The sequence below is a fragment of the Diplotaxodon limnothrissa genome, linkage group LG20 (genome assembly GCF_057381915.1).
Source record: "Diplotaxodon limnothrissa isolate DT_005_m linkage group LG20, D_limnothrissa_male_GT1.1, whole genome shotgun sequence".
Classification (NCBI taxonomy): domain Eukaryota; kingdom Metazoa; phylum Chordata; class Actinopteri; order Cichliformes; family Cichlidae; genus Diplotaxodon; species Diplotaxodon limnothrissa.
The window spans coordinates 4,600,913-4,617,920 of record NC_140615.1 but is presented as its reverse complement, the minus strand read 5'-3'; the positions used below and the strand labels follow the sequence as shown (position 1 = coordinate 4,617,920).

Below are 17,008 nucleotides of genomic sequence, written 5' to 3'. Positions count from 1 at the left end.
CACAGTGATTTATTGCTATGATAAGAGTTCTGTACATTTACCACTGCTGAGCATGTGCGCACAGTTTTGTGAAGTAGTTAGTTAACTTGAGGATTAATTGCTCTTCAGCTGTGGCGATCTCTTCCTGACTGCTGCTGGGCACAATAAGGGCCCTCACCAGTTCCTTTGAGGTTGTGTGCCGTTATTGTTAACCATTGTTAACTGTGTGTAACTCGACTGTACTCTGTGTATTTTTGTCCTTTCAGTGCCATCCAGTGCTAATAACTATATCTGATGTGCCCTTAACCTCCATCCCTGTTTCTTGTGTGTGTTTCGTGTGACTGTGGCTCTCCTTTATGACTCTAAATGCTGTGTAGCAAATATGATTTGATGTCTGAGAAAGAAAATGGTAAAATGACACACTTGTACATGTTCACTTGTATTCTTTCTCTTAGGTTCCGTTAGTTTGTCTGTCTTAAATTATATGGGATTTTATGCCTCAGCCCAAGAGCGACATGGAGAGACAGTGTTAGAGGGGCAAGGGTAAGGCTCTCAAGTCTGTTGGGTTTTTAACAGGATAACCTCTCTCCTTCCCTCCCTCCCCAAATCCTCTTCCTCTGCTCTTCCAGTCCCTTCGCTTGTATCTTTACTAGATCATGTAGCACTCTTTTCTGTCTAATTGACCCTCTATTTGAGTCTTATGTCTCTACCTCCTCTCTCTCTCTCTCAACCACAAATTTCTTTGCAGGTACAAAGGACTTTTCACATCTCGTCAACTGCCCAAAAATAACAAACAATCCCTCTGGCCTACTGCTTCTAAAAATACTACGCACATAAAACCTATACTAAACACTGATCTTCTCTCTCAGTGTATATACATGTATAAATGCAATATTATACATGCATATACATGCATAGATTTATGTGTGTATGTCAAGCAACTCTCCGCCTATACCAGGGCCGTCTCTCTTCCCTAGTGAATATTCTCACTTCTAACAGTTTGGAACCTCTTTTGCTTCTCTGTTTTTGTGTAGGTGTCTATAGTCAGCCTTGTAGCTAATGCGCTGGGCTACTCCGATCTAGGGCCCATTAAATCACTCAGGACACTAAGGGCCTTGAGACCCCTCAGAGCCTTGTCACGTTTTGAAGGGATGAGGGTAAGATCCAAAGCTAAGCAGCTGATCCTTCCGCATGCCCATTCAACAGTTTAAAGCATGCTAGAACTGATCTAAAAGCAAACTAAGAAGACAAAAAAACAAAAACAAAAAACAAAACAAATTAAAAAAAACCTCCAAAATATTGGGAGATTGTTTTTTTTAAAAGAACAGGAAATGAAATCCAAAAAGTCACCCTTCCATGCGCAATCCTGTACCATGCCTTTGTTAGAGCGAAATAAGAAGTCATGATGCAGCTGGGAGATTGAGTAAAGTAACACTAAAGTTGTATTACTAGTAGAATAACGTGTATTTCAATTGAATTTCTTTAACAACAGCAACCAAAAAAAGAAAAAGAAAAAAAGCATAAATTGATTTGTTTCATCATTAAAATTGCCCAAAGAGCAACTGAAATCTTATTCACAAAGCTGCCTCATCACACGAGTGACAAATTGCAATTTCCGATGACTTCATTTTACTTTGTTTCTTCTTGATTGGCCAAAGTGAATGCCAAATTGGTCAAAGCTAACCAGACTTACATGCCATCTCATAGAGCATTCAAATCAACAATTAGCTGTTCATTTGGCCTGATTCTCAACCACTGCTTTCAATTGAGAACCCCTCTCCCCTCCACATGCCCCGCTCCCTCTTGCTCCCATAACCTCCCCTCTTCCTCAGCTCACACCATCCCTCAATGCATCTGGCATCGAGAACAACCAGCAGGAACCGAGGAGCTGCGGGACACCAAAATCTCTGCCTAACCAGTCACACCAAAAACTCAGTGTGCAGGACGACTGCCAAACAACCGCTCAGAGGAGCGTGTCTTATTTGTAAGAACAAACTGAGTCGGTTTGCAGAGCAGAAATTATTTGCTGCTACAGTACCTCTGGTTGCTTGGGCTGTCTCTTCCTATGATACAAAGATCTGATTGGTCATCTTTGTGACTGGCGGTAGTAGTAGGTTGCACCTGGTTGTTGTCACCCGTAGTCCCTTCTGTCGCTTTCTCTTTCTTACTCTCTCTGTCTCCTGATCTCATTCGTCTTTACCTCTCTTTATACTGGGACTGGTTGCCTTGTCTTCTAGTTTGAGCTTCTCCTCTTCACCTCAGACTCTCCCCACCTTTTCCTCAGCCCCACATATGCGGCACTGTGCAGCACCCACCTTTCCTCCCCCCTTCTCCCCTTCCTTCGCACCCTTACCCCTTCACTACTCACTCCACCTCGACCCGGTTCAGCTGGGCCAGACTGCTGGAGGGTCACCACACTCTCTCTTGCTTGTCCAGGATCTTTCTGCATCAGGGACTGAGACAGAAACCACACACTCACAGTGCTGTGGCTTTGGGAGGAAAGTATTTGTTAAGCTTCTGCCAGTGTCAGCACTTTGAGTTCTACTGTTAAAGTAAACGATCTGCTAACAGTTCATTCTGGTGGCAGCTTCTTAATGCAAATGCTTCTCAAAACTGTGCATATTAATGTATGTATAACGAGTCTTAATGCCTTCCTTTGGGAATGCAGGCAGAAGCTTTGCAAATATGTTAGGCTGCCATTTCACACAAGGCATTACTGCTGTCATGTCATGGCACCGCATTCTGTAGCGCATACAGCAGGCCCTAGCTTTCTGTTGCCTTCCACTCCCACAGGAAGTGAAACTGGGAGGCAACAACAGGCCCAGTTAAACTCTGACTTTGAGTTCTGGGTGGACGGTACCCCGTTGGTTCGCTAGCACTACAGCGTTCGAGCAACACTCTCAACCCTAGACAGACAATGTGTCGTCCTTCTTAAGCATGTCCCAAAAATGACAGACCAGCAGATAAAAGACAAAAGGCCTAGGTGGTTATTTTAAGGGCAGATTGACCATAAGTGGATTCAATCTTCAAATTTGACTCGTAGTGAAATTTCATTCATACTACATATCCAGCGACTAAAATATGATGCCGTTGCACAAGAGCAGACATCAGCGCTTTTAGGCCCTGGATAGGCTTTATGGATGTTGTCATAAACGTTTCACTGAAATTTCTTTGGTTTAATTGTGCAGTTTGAGTTTGAGCTGCACAAAGATAAGTTGTCATTTTTGGGTTTGGCACATTTGCCTAAATATAGTGAACGGCTGCCAAAACCAATGCCCCTATGAATTAACTCATTCACTGGGAGTATGTGGTAAGAGAGGTGAGGGTGGCCCAGTAATGTGAAAGGAAACAAACTTGAGGAATTTAATCCTGCTGTATCAGTTTTTTACGATAATGTCTATGTTCATCAATCGAGTTACCATTTTGTTTGAACTGGAAATGAAAAAAAATTGAGGTCAAAACAATAAATAAATGAATAGAGAATCAAATGAATAGAGAGATGACACCAAATACAGGAGATTATGGGGAGTTATAACAATTACATCTTTTAAAAAAACAGTCACTGGCTGAGTCCTGATGCAACTGAGCCGATCCGAGTGAGCAGTGAAGCTACAGTGAAATGCATTGCACTACCTAACACGCAATGGCTCTGACCTTGTACTTGGCTCTCTTTTTTTTTCGTAATTCTGCCCTGCAATTTCAGTTCCAGCTTTTTGACAAATGCATTTCACAGGAATGCAGCTTCAGTACATGCCCTTTTTTCTTTACAAATCCACTAAAGTTGAAGTTGTAGTAACCTGGCAGATTTAGCTTTTCTAGCTTTTCTAGCCTTAAATGTTATGGGGTCTTTGTATGTAACCTCTGAACCCCATTGACATTAATTTCCTGCATACACTATGGTCAAGCTATGGTCGTTCACCTCTGCTACATTAGGCTGTAGATGCTTTCCACATATCATAATGGTTTCAGCCTTGATCTCTTTAGCTGCTATCTCTCTATCCACACACTTCTCTGTTTATTTATGTATTGATTTGAGCAGTTCTTGAGATTGCACAATGCCATGTAACACGCATGTATTTTGCATTTTTGAAAGCCATTTTCCCTCTTTTGAGAATGCTTTCCACACAGCATGGCCTAATTCTTTTTTTTTTTTTCAAAACATTGAATTTTTGGGAGCGGTTAAGTTGTTTCTTAGCTCAATCAAAAAGAGTCATTCTCTCAGCACGTGCATTGGCGCCACTGTGAAGGGAAATCTGGTATTTTGTGAATTGCATGCCTTTTAGTCCTTTAATGTTACTTGAAAAACTCTTGTTGTTTTTTATCAGTTTGCATTTAACAATAAAAAACAATATTTGAATAGTGTACCCTTTGCATCCCCGCTGATTCAGCTCAAGTCAGCGGGTGAAGGTCGTGCACACGCTGAGAGAATCCTGCTCTAGAGCTCCTCCCTATCTGTTTGCAATGAGGAGGGAATATGGCTCCACAAAACGAGTCTGCCAAAGACATGCATGCTCAGCTGTCTGCCTGAGAGCTGCTGGTCGGCCTGCCTAACACTGGTAGTGAGCGGTTCACTATGTGCTGAGCTTAGTACTGGCAATGACAAATACATTGGATATTGGATTTGATTGCTAGATTTTGGGGTGGTGGTGGGAAAAATGTATTACTGCTATAATGTTATATTATTTAATGGGCTAGTTGTGGGAACAAAAGTAAGCTGTATTAGAAATATTGACTGTCTACGGTTGGGGTGGTAATAGGGGACACTTCATAATGCTATGGCATTAAAACACTTTAAATTTTTTTACTGACAACCAAAGCTCTTTGATGTAAACTTACACACATCAAGTAGTCAAAAATATTGCAGATTGTATTGATGCATGCTCATCCAGGTAAGCAAATCCCAAAAAGTTGATTCTGTTAATCTGGACGTAGCGTTTTCAGTTGGAGAAATGTTTTGTCACTCATCCAAGTGACTTCTTCAGCCTTAGCTAACTGCAGGTTTCCCCAACCTTATAAAGAGTACATTTGCACAACGACTGAAACTAGAACCACTGGCGAAGAATGGCCTGTGAGGTCAGTTTCTTGATCAATGCATATTGTCATGACCATCGATCAACAACGATCATTGACCTCACAGCCCATTGTTTGTCAGTGGTGCTAGTTTCAGTCATTATGCGAGTGTACTCTTTATAAGTTTGACCTGTATAGGTCATTTGGATGAGTGACAAAAGATTTCTCCAAATGAAAACGCTACGTCCAGATGAACAGAATCAACTTTTCAGGAAATTGTATTTCACACTTGCAAAACTGTCAAATTTTTCTTTTATTATTTGATCTTTATTAGTTTTTTGTAAATTGATATAAAAAATTAATTTACGTACATGTAAAATAATAACAGGAACACTTGGCAATTTTGTGAGTCTTAACAGAGATAAACCTTGGGAAGTGTGTTTATGTGTATGTGTGGGTGCTTGTGAGTGCTACCTACAACCTAATAGGACCAAATATATTGCAGTGTATAAATAGTCTAATTAAAATGTAACAGTCACTTTAAGAAATTAACTTACTTAACTTGTGTTTTTTAATATAGAAACTGTCATTGAAAATTCTGCCATAATGTGGTTGTTTAATACTCCACGTGTAAAAGTCATGCCATGCACCAAATAATAGAAACTATCATATTAAAAAAGTGGCTTTTTATAGTGATTTTTTTTTTTAAGTACCATGTATATCGTAAATATGCGATTCTTAAATATATTTGTAAGGTTGGTGCCTTAGAACATGTGTTTGTGTTTGGATGCCTATTACCGATCTACAACCTAACAGAACCAAATATATTGTAGTGTATAAATAGTCAAGCCAGATCAACATGTTACAGTCACTTACAGACATTAAATGACTTTTATTTATAGTAACTGTTATAACATTTTCTGCCATACTGTGGTAGTTTAATACTAGACATCACATGTGAAAGTCATGTACATGTCACGTACTAAATATGAGAAAAGATCATTATAAAAATAAAATTGGTTTTTATTTTTTAAGTACCATTTATACTGTAAATATGCAATTCTAAAATATATTTGTAAGGTTGGTGCCTTGGAACATGTGTTTGTGTGCGGATGCTTATTACCTATTTACAACCTAATAGAACCAAATATACTGTAGTGTATAAATAGTCAAGCCAAATTAACATGCTACCATTACTTGCAGATATTAACTTACAATCTGGTTTTGTTTTAATAAATGCATCCACATCACATGTGAAAGCCATGTGCAAAATAGTAAAAATGATAACATCAAAAATAAAAATGACTTTTATTTTTAAAAATGTACCATTTTTATCATAAACATACGACTCTTAAAGGTATTTATATGGGTGGCACTATAGAGCTATAGTGTGTGTGTGTGTGTGTGTGTGTGTGTGTGTGTGTGTGTGTGTGTGTGTGCTTGAGTGTCCCTTAAGCAGCTCTAGCTGCATGCTTCAGCAGATCAAAGAGCATATCAGAGTCGCATCAGTGCTGCTCTAATTAGGCTGGGACTGATACAACTCTCCTTCTTAGTAATTGCCCACACTTCAGTATGCACCACACAGTGCTGTGTTTTCATCTACATGAAGCCATAGTGGAATTTCACAGCTCCTCTTAACACACCTGTATCAAATGGTTGAATTTTACCTGTAAAGCCATAACAATATGTAGCGTCACAGGGGTGGAGTGATGTGTGTTCGTTATTACGGTTCTGACATTGTCATGTCCTGTCTCCCCTGGTCTGGTCTAGGTGGTAGTCAACGCCTTGGTGGGTGCCATCCCTTCCATTATGAATGTGTTGCTGGTTTGCCTCATCTTTTGGCTGATTTTCAGTATCATGGGGGTCAATCTCTTTGCGGGCAAGTACTACTACTGTTTCAATGAGACATCCGAGGAATATTTTCCCACCAGCGTGGTCGACAACAAGACCCAGTGCTTCGAACTCATTAACCAAAACTATTCTGAGGTCAGGTGGAAGAATGTCAAAATCAACTTTGACAATGTGGGCGCCGGCTATCTTGCGCTGCTGCAAGTGGTGAGAGCATCACACCTAGTCGCTCACAGAATCCATTTCCTTTTTCTTCCGCCTTTTTTCCCCTTTCTCATTTACTTTCATTTTTTGTGTTTCTTCGTGTTCTACACTTAAAGATCTGTTGTTACTTCACAATCCATTTGTTTTTTGCTTTTCACAGTACTATGATGCCTGTTGTTCATATTCATGGTGTATATTGGCTCGTCTCTTCATATACCTTTTTTCTTTGTTCACTCGCTTCTTTCTGTGCACAAGCTGTACCACAGGATGTACTTCAGTTTCGGTTTGCCATGATTGCAATTTATAATTTTCTTTTTATTATTTTCTTAGTTTATGCAAAAATATTTAACCATGTCTCTCTTTTTAAAAGGCCACATTCAAAGGGTGGATGGACATTATGTATGCAGCTGTGGATTCAAGAGAGGTATATCTATATATCTGTCTGAGTCTAATTTGGGATACATAACTTTGTGCAAGTGTGCAAATTGCTCTTAAAAAAGTAGTTCAACATTTTGTTTATTTAATTTGTTACATTTTGGCTAAAAACCTTCTGCTGAATTGTGATAAAGTGGCAAAAAAATTATAACTTTTTAGGGGAAATAGCCCAATTCCATGAAATGATGATTTCAGTTTTTATGTTTCTTACATAAAATAAATTACTGTTTATTATTAGTATTTAGAAGTGCTGAGAGGCAGATTTCATTACCTTTGGGCGGAGCCACCCGATCTATTTCTTGTTTCCAGTCTTGATAGTGAATTTGGAGAATTAAATTGTAACTCTTCCTTTAACTCTTGGCAAGATGGTCTTAAACTGTTCCTTTACATGTTGTGTTAATAAAATACAAAACTGCTTTCACACATGATTTCCTTTCTCCAAGGTGGAGAAACAGCCTGACTATGAAGTCAATATCTACATGTACATCTACTTTGTTGTCTTCATCATATTTGGCTCCTTCTTTACCCTGAACCTCTTCATTGGTGTGATCATTGACAACTTCAACCAGCAAAAGAAAAAGATAAGAAAATTTTAATTTCCTGTTTTGTACAGCGAGTTTCCATTTTGTTGGGATATGATTATAACCAAATCTGTCTTTGTCCCTTTACTTTGGAGGTCAGGACATCTTCATGACAGAGGAACAGAAGAAGTACTACAACGCCATGAAAAAACTGGGATCCAAAAAGCCACAGAAACCTATTCCTCGACCGCAGGTAGTATTTTTTCATTAGACAAATGTGTTAGCTTATTCAGCATATAACATGTTTGGCTAAAACCTGATTATATGTCTATCTCCTTGTCCTCTGACCATTTAGAATAAAATCCAAGGGATGGTGTTTGACTTTGTGACGCAGCAAGTCTTTGACATCTCCATCATGATACTAATCTGCCTCAACATGGTCACCATGATGGTGGAAACGGACGATCAGTCAGATGAAACCGAGATCGTCCTCTACTGGGTCAACTTCATCTTTATTGTAATCTTTACCACGGAGTTCTTGCTGAAGCTTTTTGCGCTCCGCCACTATTACTTCACCAACGGCTGGAATATCTTTGACGTTGTGGTGGTCATCCTGTCCATTGTTGGTGAGTGAGAGACATGAAAGATGAAGTAGAGAGCACATGATTTAGAAATATCACCTCAAGAAGTTAAATACTGATTATACTCTCTTCCTTTCTTCCTTTTTTCCCCTTTTCCTTTTTCTCAGGTATGTTCCTGGCTGACCTTATTGAGAAGTACTTTGTGTCACCGACCTTGTTTAGGGTAATCAGGTTGGCTCGCATTGGCCGTATTCTTCGTCTGATCAAAGGAGCAAAGGGCATCCGGACTTTACTCTTTGCTTTGATGATGTCACTGCCAGCTCTTTTCAATATTGGCCTACTGCTCTTCCTCGTCATGTTCATCTTCTCCATATTTGGCATGTCTAACTTTGGCTACGTAAAACATGGAGCGGGGATTGATGACTTGTACAACTTTGAGACCTTTGGCAACAGCATGATCATCCTGTTCATGATCACCACATCGGCTGGCTGGGATGGCTTGCTACTGCCGATCCTCAACTACCCGCCAGACTGTGATCCCAACTTGGAGAACCCTGGGACTTCAGTGAAAGGTGACTGTGGTAACCCGTCAGTGGGGATCTTCTTTTTTGTCATGTATATCATCATATCTTTCCTGATTGTGGTTAACATGTACATCGCCATCATCCTGGAGAACTTCAGCGTGGCTACAGAGGAAAGTGCTGATCCCCTCAGCGAGGACGACTTTGAGACCTTCTATGAGATCTGGGAGAAGTTCGATCCCACTGCCTCTCAGTTCATTTCTTTTGCCAAGCTACCTGACTTTGCCGATGCTTTGGAGCACCCACTTCGTGTGCCAAAGCCCAACACTATAGAACTAATTGCCATGGACATGCCCATGGTGAGTGGCGATCGCATACACTGCCTGGACATCTTGTTTGCCTTCACAAAGCGTGTGCTGGGTGACAGCGGTGAGTTGGACATGCTGAGGCAGCAGATGGAGGAGCGTTTCGTGGCAGCCAACCCCTCCAAAGTGTCGTATGAACCCATCACCACCACCCTCCGCCGCAAACAGGAGGATGTCTCTGCCAGAACTATCCAGAATGCCTACCGCGCTCACCTCATCAGGCGCGGCATCATCTTCAAGCGCATTTTTGCTAACAATAAGCTGGAGAACGGTGGGACCAATCAGGAGAAGAAGGAGAGCACACCATCCACAGCCTCTCTGCCGTCTTATGACAGCGTGACCAAACCCGAAAAGGAGAAACAGGATGATAACAAGGAGGAGTGGGCCAGGAAAGAGAAGGACAAAAACCAAAAAGATGAGTGGGAATCCAAGTGTTAGGATTCAGTGACTCTTAAAACCCAATAAACACAGTCAGATGAGACTCTGAGCCTGAACCCAACAAATGTCAAAAAAGTGATGATCATTTGCAAGCAAGAGAAATATAACAAAAAAAAAAACCCAACAAAAAAAAAAATGTTTACATATTCAAATACTGCTGAGGCAATGTGGTTTCCTATGTCGTCAAAGACAGCTGAACCAAACACAATCAGTTTACTGCTGAACTTTTTCTGCATTGAGACCAAGCTCATAGAAATGAGGAATTAAAAAAAAACAATGCTGAAAAACAGTAACTCACAGTGTGCTGGCCATTGGCACACTATTTCTTTGGGGACCAACTGCCAAGGTACAGAAATCTCTGCAAGATTATTGGACAATTGCGAAATACCTGCCACCACCGAGTGTGGAACCCGGAGCTTTGCTGCGGGACTGGATCATGCCGATCCCAAGAGAACTGTATTAGCAGTCTAAAGGAGGGTCTTAAATGCTGAGTTTACCATCTTTATCGAGGAGAAAACAGTGATCAACCAAGCAAGTTTAGCTTTGAAAGAAACACTAGTGAGGGAGGGGGAACCCAGAACCGTAGACAAAGATTTTTGTTTGTTTGTGCCGAGTATACTTGCATCTTTACATTATTTGAGCAGCAAAAAAAAAAAAAAAGGAAAGAAAAAAAAGATAACATTTAGCCCATGTCACTGGTCTTTCCATCTTCTCTTTGTTATACTGACATTGAAAAAGACATTTTCTACATGGGCTTTCACACTCACTGGGTAGGGGTCATTAGTCATCGTTTTGACTTGGGCTGAAGGAGACTTGCTCAGACCGAGTTCCAGATAAATAATAATTATTGTGCTCGTTCAATGCATAGAAATGACTTGCATGAAGGCATGTTTTGACCAGGAATCATGCATGAGTAATCATAGTCCACAAGACACTAATTCTCAGACCACTGCAGTGGCTTGACTACAAGTTAGAGGCTGTCCACGCGGGAAATTACAAGAACTTTAGATGGAAAACAAAGAGTATTGGGGGAATGATATTCCTATGATCCCTGTCACCCTTCACTAGTTTTCCTTTTTGAACTGACAGATCTTCTGATTCAGCTCCTAATTATTTTTGTTTTTAATGTGAATGAAAGATGTAAGTACTCAGATGCAAAGTCTCAGTCGGATCAGCCAACAACACGAAGTCGAAGCGTTTTTTTGCCGCTTTGGATGTTTATCAACAATAAAGAGTATTATGAAGCAGAATATCCTCATGTTGAGGCTGCACAGATTTAGAGGGCCAAATCTGGGGCATACATCTCTTTGTTTACTCACCATGGAGTCACTTTTGTTGTTTCCTGTGGTCCTTATTAGGGCAGCAAGAGGAGGTGATGTTTCACGCCAAGGAATCCATATATGGCACTAGTGCTCGTGCATCAGTTGGTGTTCCCTTTACTGCTGTAGTTCCTGCAGAGGGGACAGAAATATGGTTGTGGTTTTAGTTTTTTCTTTCCCGTTGGTTCTTTTATTTTGTGTGTGTGAGTGTATAGGGCTAGTGGGAGAACTCAAAATTGTTTGGGTAAAAACATTGAACACTTTTACTGATTCAGAATTTCCCAGTGAATGATTTCTTAGGCAGTGCTTTTCAAACATGTTGAGTTGCCAGCTTCAGGAAAAAGCCTTGAAGTCCTTCTCTGATGTCCTTTTAATGGCTTTTATCAGTGGGAATGACACTGGCCATCTGATACCTCAGAGTTAGCAGCAGAATTATCACCAGGACACGCCCAGCGTATAAGTAAGGTGGATAGCGATAGGGCTTAAGGTTTTCAGCTGTAGTGTTGAATGGATGCTGTTTGGTATTTCAGGGAGGTTGCTGTGTGATAAGCGTCACCAGATAACGGTGGACCAATAAATAGTTCGAGATCTTCCCTTCAGAGTTAAAGACTGACTGCCATGAGAAGATGAATGCAGATGAACAGAGTAGTGCTTTGGTCTGAGTCGGAGTGCTGAAAGTCCCATGTTTGTCAGTGTATCAATGTGCTTTTGTGGGACCTCTCAAAACACTGTGTGGTGTTGGACCCAGACTCGCACCATCTTTTCACATATTTGCAGCCTTTCAAAACGCTGTCACCTGCTTCAGAAGTAATTAGCCAGGAATGGAGTTAGGAGGGCTAACACTCGCCGAAAAAATACATCAGTAGGCCTCTCATCGACGCAGTTATGTTGTATAATAAGCTTTGTGGGTGTTTTTCATATTAAAAAACAAAAACAAAAAAAAAAACAAAGACAAAAAACTGAGGCTTTGTCTGTTTCTAGACAAGACGCAACTGCCTCCATAGGTGTTCTGCCATTTGTTTTCTACACAGGAGTGATGGTCCTATTTATAAGTGGATGACCGGACTTAAATCCGGCATCCATCATCACACCACTAATGCCATTTGGTGTGTTTAACACTGCCTATACCAGAATCCCCTGTACAACAATGACTGAGGTCTGTTTACAATATGAGGTCTCTGAATCAGTTTGGCTGCTGCACACTGAAACCAAATACATTCCCAACGAGAACCACAGGAGGTGTAGGTAACGTCATCAGATTTACCCATGCTCATCTTGGATGTAATGTTTTAGAATGATGCATTCACACTTGAAAAAAGAAAAAAGAAAAACAAAGAAAAACGAGCAAAACGAAAAAAGACAAAAAATAAAAAGAACACAAAAACATATATATGTACAGTGCAGGCTCTGATGTAAATGGCACAATCGCTGAAAAAGAATGAACTTTTTGAGAGAAACTATAAATATTGTATTATATTCTTTTATTTTATCGGCATGCTTTGTTGTGTTTTTTTGTAAATACGGAATTTTAAAAATGTTACTACTAATAATCGAAAAAAAAAAGAGAATAATAACAACAATATAGAATGGCTTCCAGCTATGCCCTTTGTCACATTTGTTACCTTTTGGATTTTTTGAGACACTTTTCACTTTGTTGACGGAAATTGAATGAAATATAGATATTATATAATACAAAAGATATATACATGTATACATATATGTCTATATGTATATACGTAAAACAGAAGAACACTGTTTGTCACATTTAATTTATGTGCAACACGTTCAGTGGATGTCTAAAACTGGTTGTTTCCAGCACCCTTCTATGTTGGGGAATATCTCATGTGCGATGTTACTGGATGTAGCCTAAACATGACAAACGGATAATGTTACCAGCACATTTCTCACTTAACTGTCATATCTCTCACGGTCAGAGTATACAGGACGCACCCACAGTCACAGACACACGAAGGTGACTTTTCCTCACTGCCCACCAACATCACCGGTGATCTCTTCCAAGAAGGACGTCAGCTGGTGTGACTGACTGCCTCACGCACCCTGAGACAATTCCTACCACGGGGACTTTTTAAAAAAATGTTTTCCTCACATGCCCACACATCAGTGCCATTGCAGCTCAACACACAGAGTCGCGTACTTGCTTCTCATTCTCACGTTATTTTCGTTGAATGGTTTCTTTCTAGTGTTCCACTCTATGGCATGTGCCTTTTTTCTGCTTTTTCTGCAAATTTGGATGTCAATGCCACACTGAAAAAAAATGTTAAAGAGAGCGAGAGAGAGAAAGAAACCAAAACATATTTCGAAACTGTGGAGGGTAGGAGGTTTTGGGGGGTGAGCACAACATTAATCAGGGATGTCGGCTTAGAAATACTGCCAGAGGATGATCCAGACACCCCACTTCATCTTAATATTCAACAGTGTGTGATGTTAACAGAAAAACAGCTAACTCAAAAAAAAAAGTCCTGTTCTTAGTGCTATGTGTGTCACCCACTTGGCTTGTGAAAAAGCAGCTTGCCTTCTATATTTTGGTTTTCTTTCTTCTATATATTTCTGTTTCCATCTGAAATTTATTTTTGTATCAATATTTGATTATAGGACTCATTCTTTTTTTTTTTAAAGCATGGTTTATTATGGGCGTTTTTTTTCTTCCTTTTTTTTGCTGAAAAATTAAAAAAAGTGCTTTTCAAACTGTTGTTATCATTTGACACCGTGATAAAAGAGGTTATACAGTACAATATGATGGTGTGTTGCACAACCACTTGGACTCTTGGTAAGAATATATGAAAGATTGTCTTCATTTGAGCACGAACCTTTTTATTACCAATAAAGCAGCCTTCCAGTTACACCTCCTGTGCTGTTGTTGTTTCTAAATGAGACGTTTATTTCTTTTTGACTAGAGTGCCATGTCTGACTTCCTTTCACATTCACTGTGTGCACTTCATGTGGTCACCATTTTGTGTAGTTTACTTTTGTGGTGCTGGGTATGGATGGAGGAGAATCGCAGAGCATCCTGTGAAATGGAGCTGGCTTCTTGAAAGGCAGCCTTTCAAACGTAATGGACTTATTGAGTTTGTTAAGAGCCCGTGTCAACACCCCCTTGCAGGCAGAAGATGGACTATAGCCCCATCATTATGTAGTCCATTTGTGCGGTGACGCTCTTATTTGTGGTCCACTATAAAGTAAATCGCCCAGAGGTATGATATCAAAGTCTCCACCCCACAACCTCACAGTATACCGCATGAGAAAGGCACGCCAGGGGGATATTGATCATGTTTGTGTTTCCCATTAGTTAGACAGACGAGAGAAAACACTGTATGGAGCAGGTGGAGGTGGAGGCTATGTAAATGATGCTTTGAGTTGTCCTCACACTGAAAAGATGGCCAGTTCTCCGTGGAGAACCTCCCTCTGCTCTTTTTTCCCTTTTTTTTTTGTCACGTTACAAAATTCCGTCTTGCTGGTTCCCAGCTCCTCCAAGTCACGTGGACTCTTCACTTTAAGCATCCCCCTCCCTCCCTCTCTCTTTCTCCCCCGCACTTCCTCGGACTCACCCTCCCTTTTCCCCTGTTTTTTGGTCTTTTACGTGCGCATATGCATTTTTACAAAATCTTGTTACCGCTGACAATCCTCCAGCTCTTTCTCTTCTAAACGCTGCATTACCACATACACCAGGGCAGACTGTGAGAGAGAGGAAGAGAGAGAGAGAGGGGAAGAGGAGGGAGCCAGAAAAGGGAGATGGGAGGTGCTGGAGCACTGCAGTGCAGATAAATTAATGCAGCAGTCGAGGCTGACTCAGCAGCGCGCTCCTAATTTGGCCCAATGCCTCCGTGAGCAGCCTGGTCACACTGGCTCCCCCGCGAAACAAAAAAATCACACTATAATAAAGGCATTTCATCTTAAATTAGACTCACTAAGCACATCTGAGAGCAGCAATTCCCCCTGACGGCAGCGGGCGTTGCTGCTCGCTCTGCGGAGGAGCTGTCCTTGGTGCCGGAGGTGGAACCAGGCGGACGAGCATCCTCTGCACGGGATGTGAAGCTTTCTGGGTGGGGCTGCACGGAAGAAGCGCAACCGACTAAGCCCACTGTTAAAAAAAAAGTGTTTAGTGGAGCTTCGTATAGGTCCACACCCACCCCACTCTCTCTCCCTCCTTCTCATTGCCCCCCCCCCCACCTTCTGAAATAGGCTAGGTTGCCACATAGCATGTGGTTTCTCCGTGGGAAAACCTGAGTAGCTAAATTTAAACGTGCCACGGCTGGGCTTCATAGACAAGTTTGGCTTTTTATAACCGACACAGTCACGAGTGTTATTGTTTGTGTAATCATGTTACAGCTGCACTGAAACTGGTGTTGTCCGCTTTTTGAGCTTTTAGTCCCTTCTGCCTCATCCTTCACTTCCCTGATGTTCAACGTAAAAATGCGAATAGCCAGGAGTTAAAAGGGGGTGTGTTCATACTATCTGATCAACCCTTGACTAAGATCAGAGGATGATGCTCCCTCCTTCTCCCCTCCTCCCCCCCTGTTCTCCCCTGAGGAGGGAGAACGGAAACCAGAGAAGAAGTGAGTCTCATAAAACGTGAAAAGCCCCTCCCTCGATTTATTCCCAACATTACAGAGGCTCGTATGGATGAAAACCTGCACCACCATCCTCCAGTAGCTTTGGCCTACTGTTTCTCTCCACCGGTATGAAATCTGCCAGCACCTCCTTGTCAACGAAATATTGACTATATAGGCAAGTGATTTCATAACCTTGTTGTGCAACAGTGCAAATGTGTATTGAAAAAACAAAACATATGCCTTTATTTTTTATATTGATTTATTTAATTCCCAAATCAACCTGTCCTGTGCATGAACTGCGTGATTCCTTCGATTTGCCGAACAACAGCACCCACCCGTGGTCTCTGTCGTGTATAAATAGATACGAGCAGATAAAAGGCTGTCAAAGTTCTCATGACTGATTTCCAATTTAGGGAGACGGTATAAGACTGTGTCTGTTCAGAGCATCGTGCTTCAACTTGCTAATTGTTATTTTAGTGCTGGTTTGTTTTCTTTAATTGTTAAACAAGTTTAACAAATAGATTCAATCATTTTTTGACAACAGATAGATTTTTCTAATCACTGGAAAGGTTTGGTCTGATATAACTGCGAAAATAAAAATAAGAAAATGTTCCTTCAGTCTGTGCTGATCACTCCATGATATCAACGGTGGATAAATAAAGAGTATAGTGGTGGATTCTTTCCTTGTCGTCCTCATAGAGCTCTTTAAACATATGTAAAGACTAGCATCTGCTTGCAGGTCTCACTTTGGGAACACTATGTGGTCCTTTCCTTCATTCCTTTTTCATTCCATTTATTCAATACTTATTTATTCCATTTATAGTACCTGTGATCGGTCTACAGTGTCAGTACAAAACATCCCTTTATAAGATTTAATCCTAAAATGTGTTACACAACATGAAATGCATACAAGTGAATTCATAGTGCTTTGGAAAAGATCCCAAATTCAAGTTTTTTTCCTTTTCATTTGGCATCTCGGTTTATTCATACTGCAGAGATTTGTTTAAGAAAGCAGAACAAAACAAACCACACATCCTTTTCTCCCCATTTCCTTATGGAAATAATAAAAAATAATGAAGCCGAGATAAAATGTTAAATGTCCACTTTATCTTAGGATACCGGCATTGTGTTGTTTAATGCAGACTCATTGTCATTTTTTAAAAATGGTGCTAGATGATGTAACGCAGTGATGGGAACATGTTTTATCCCGGTGGTT

General features: G+C 40.7%; 1 protein-coding gene across 3 annotated transcripts in view; it reads left to right on the top strand.

The window, feature by feature from the left end:
- Positions 1-9,902, top strand: part of scn8aa (sodium channel, voltage gated, type VIII, alpha subunit a) — a 41,578-nt gene extending 31,676 nt beyond the window's left edge. For all 3 annotated transcript variants that reach the window (XM_085345555.1, XM_085345556.1, XM_085345554.1), the window contains 7 exons: positions 1,014-1,136; positions 6,760-7,044; positions 7,412-7,465; positions 7,920-8,057; positions 8,146-8,250; positions 8,353-8,623; positions 8,746-9,902. In XM_085345555.1, the coding sequence (XP_085201681.1) occupies positions 1,014-1,136; positions 6,760-7,044; positions 7,412-7,465; positions 7,920-8,057; positions 8,146-8,250; positions 8,353-8,623; positions 8,746-9,902 (2,133 nt within the window). The remainder of the gene's footprint in view (positions 1-1,013; positions 1,137-6,759; positions 7,045-7,411; positions 7,466-7,919; positions 8,058-8,145; positions 8,251-8,352; positions 8,624-8,745) is intronic.
- The last annotated feature ends 7,106 nt before the right edge of the window (positions 9,903-17,008 follow it).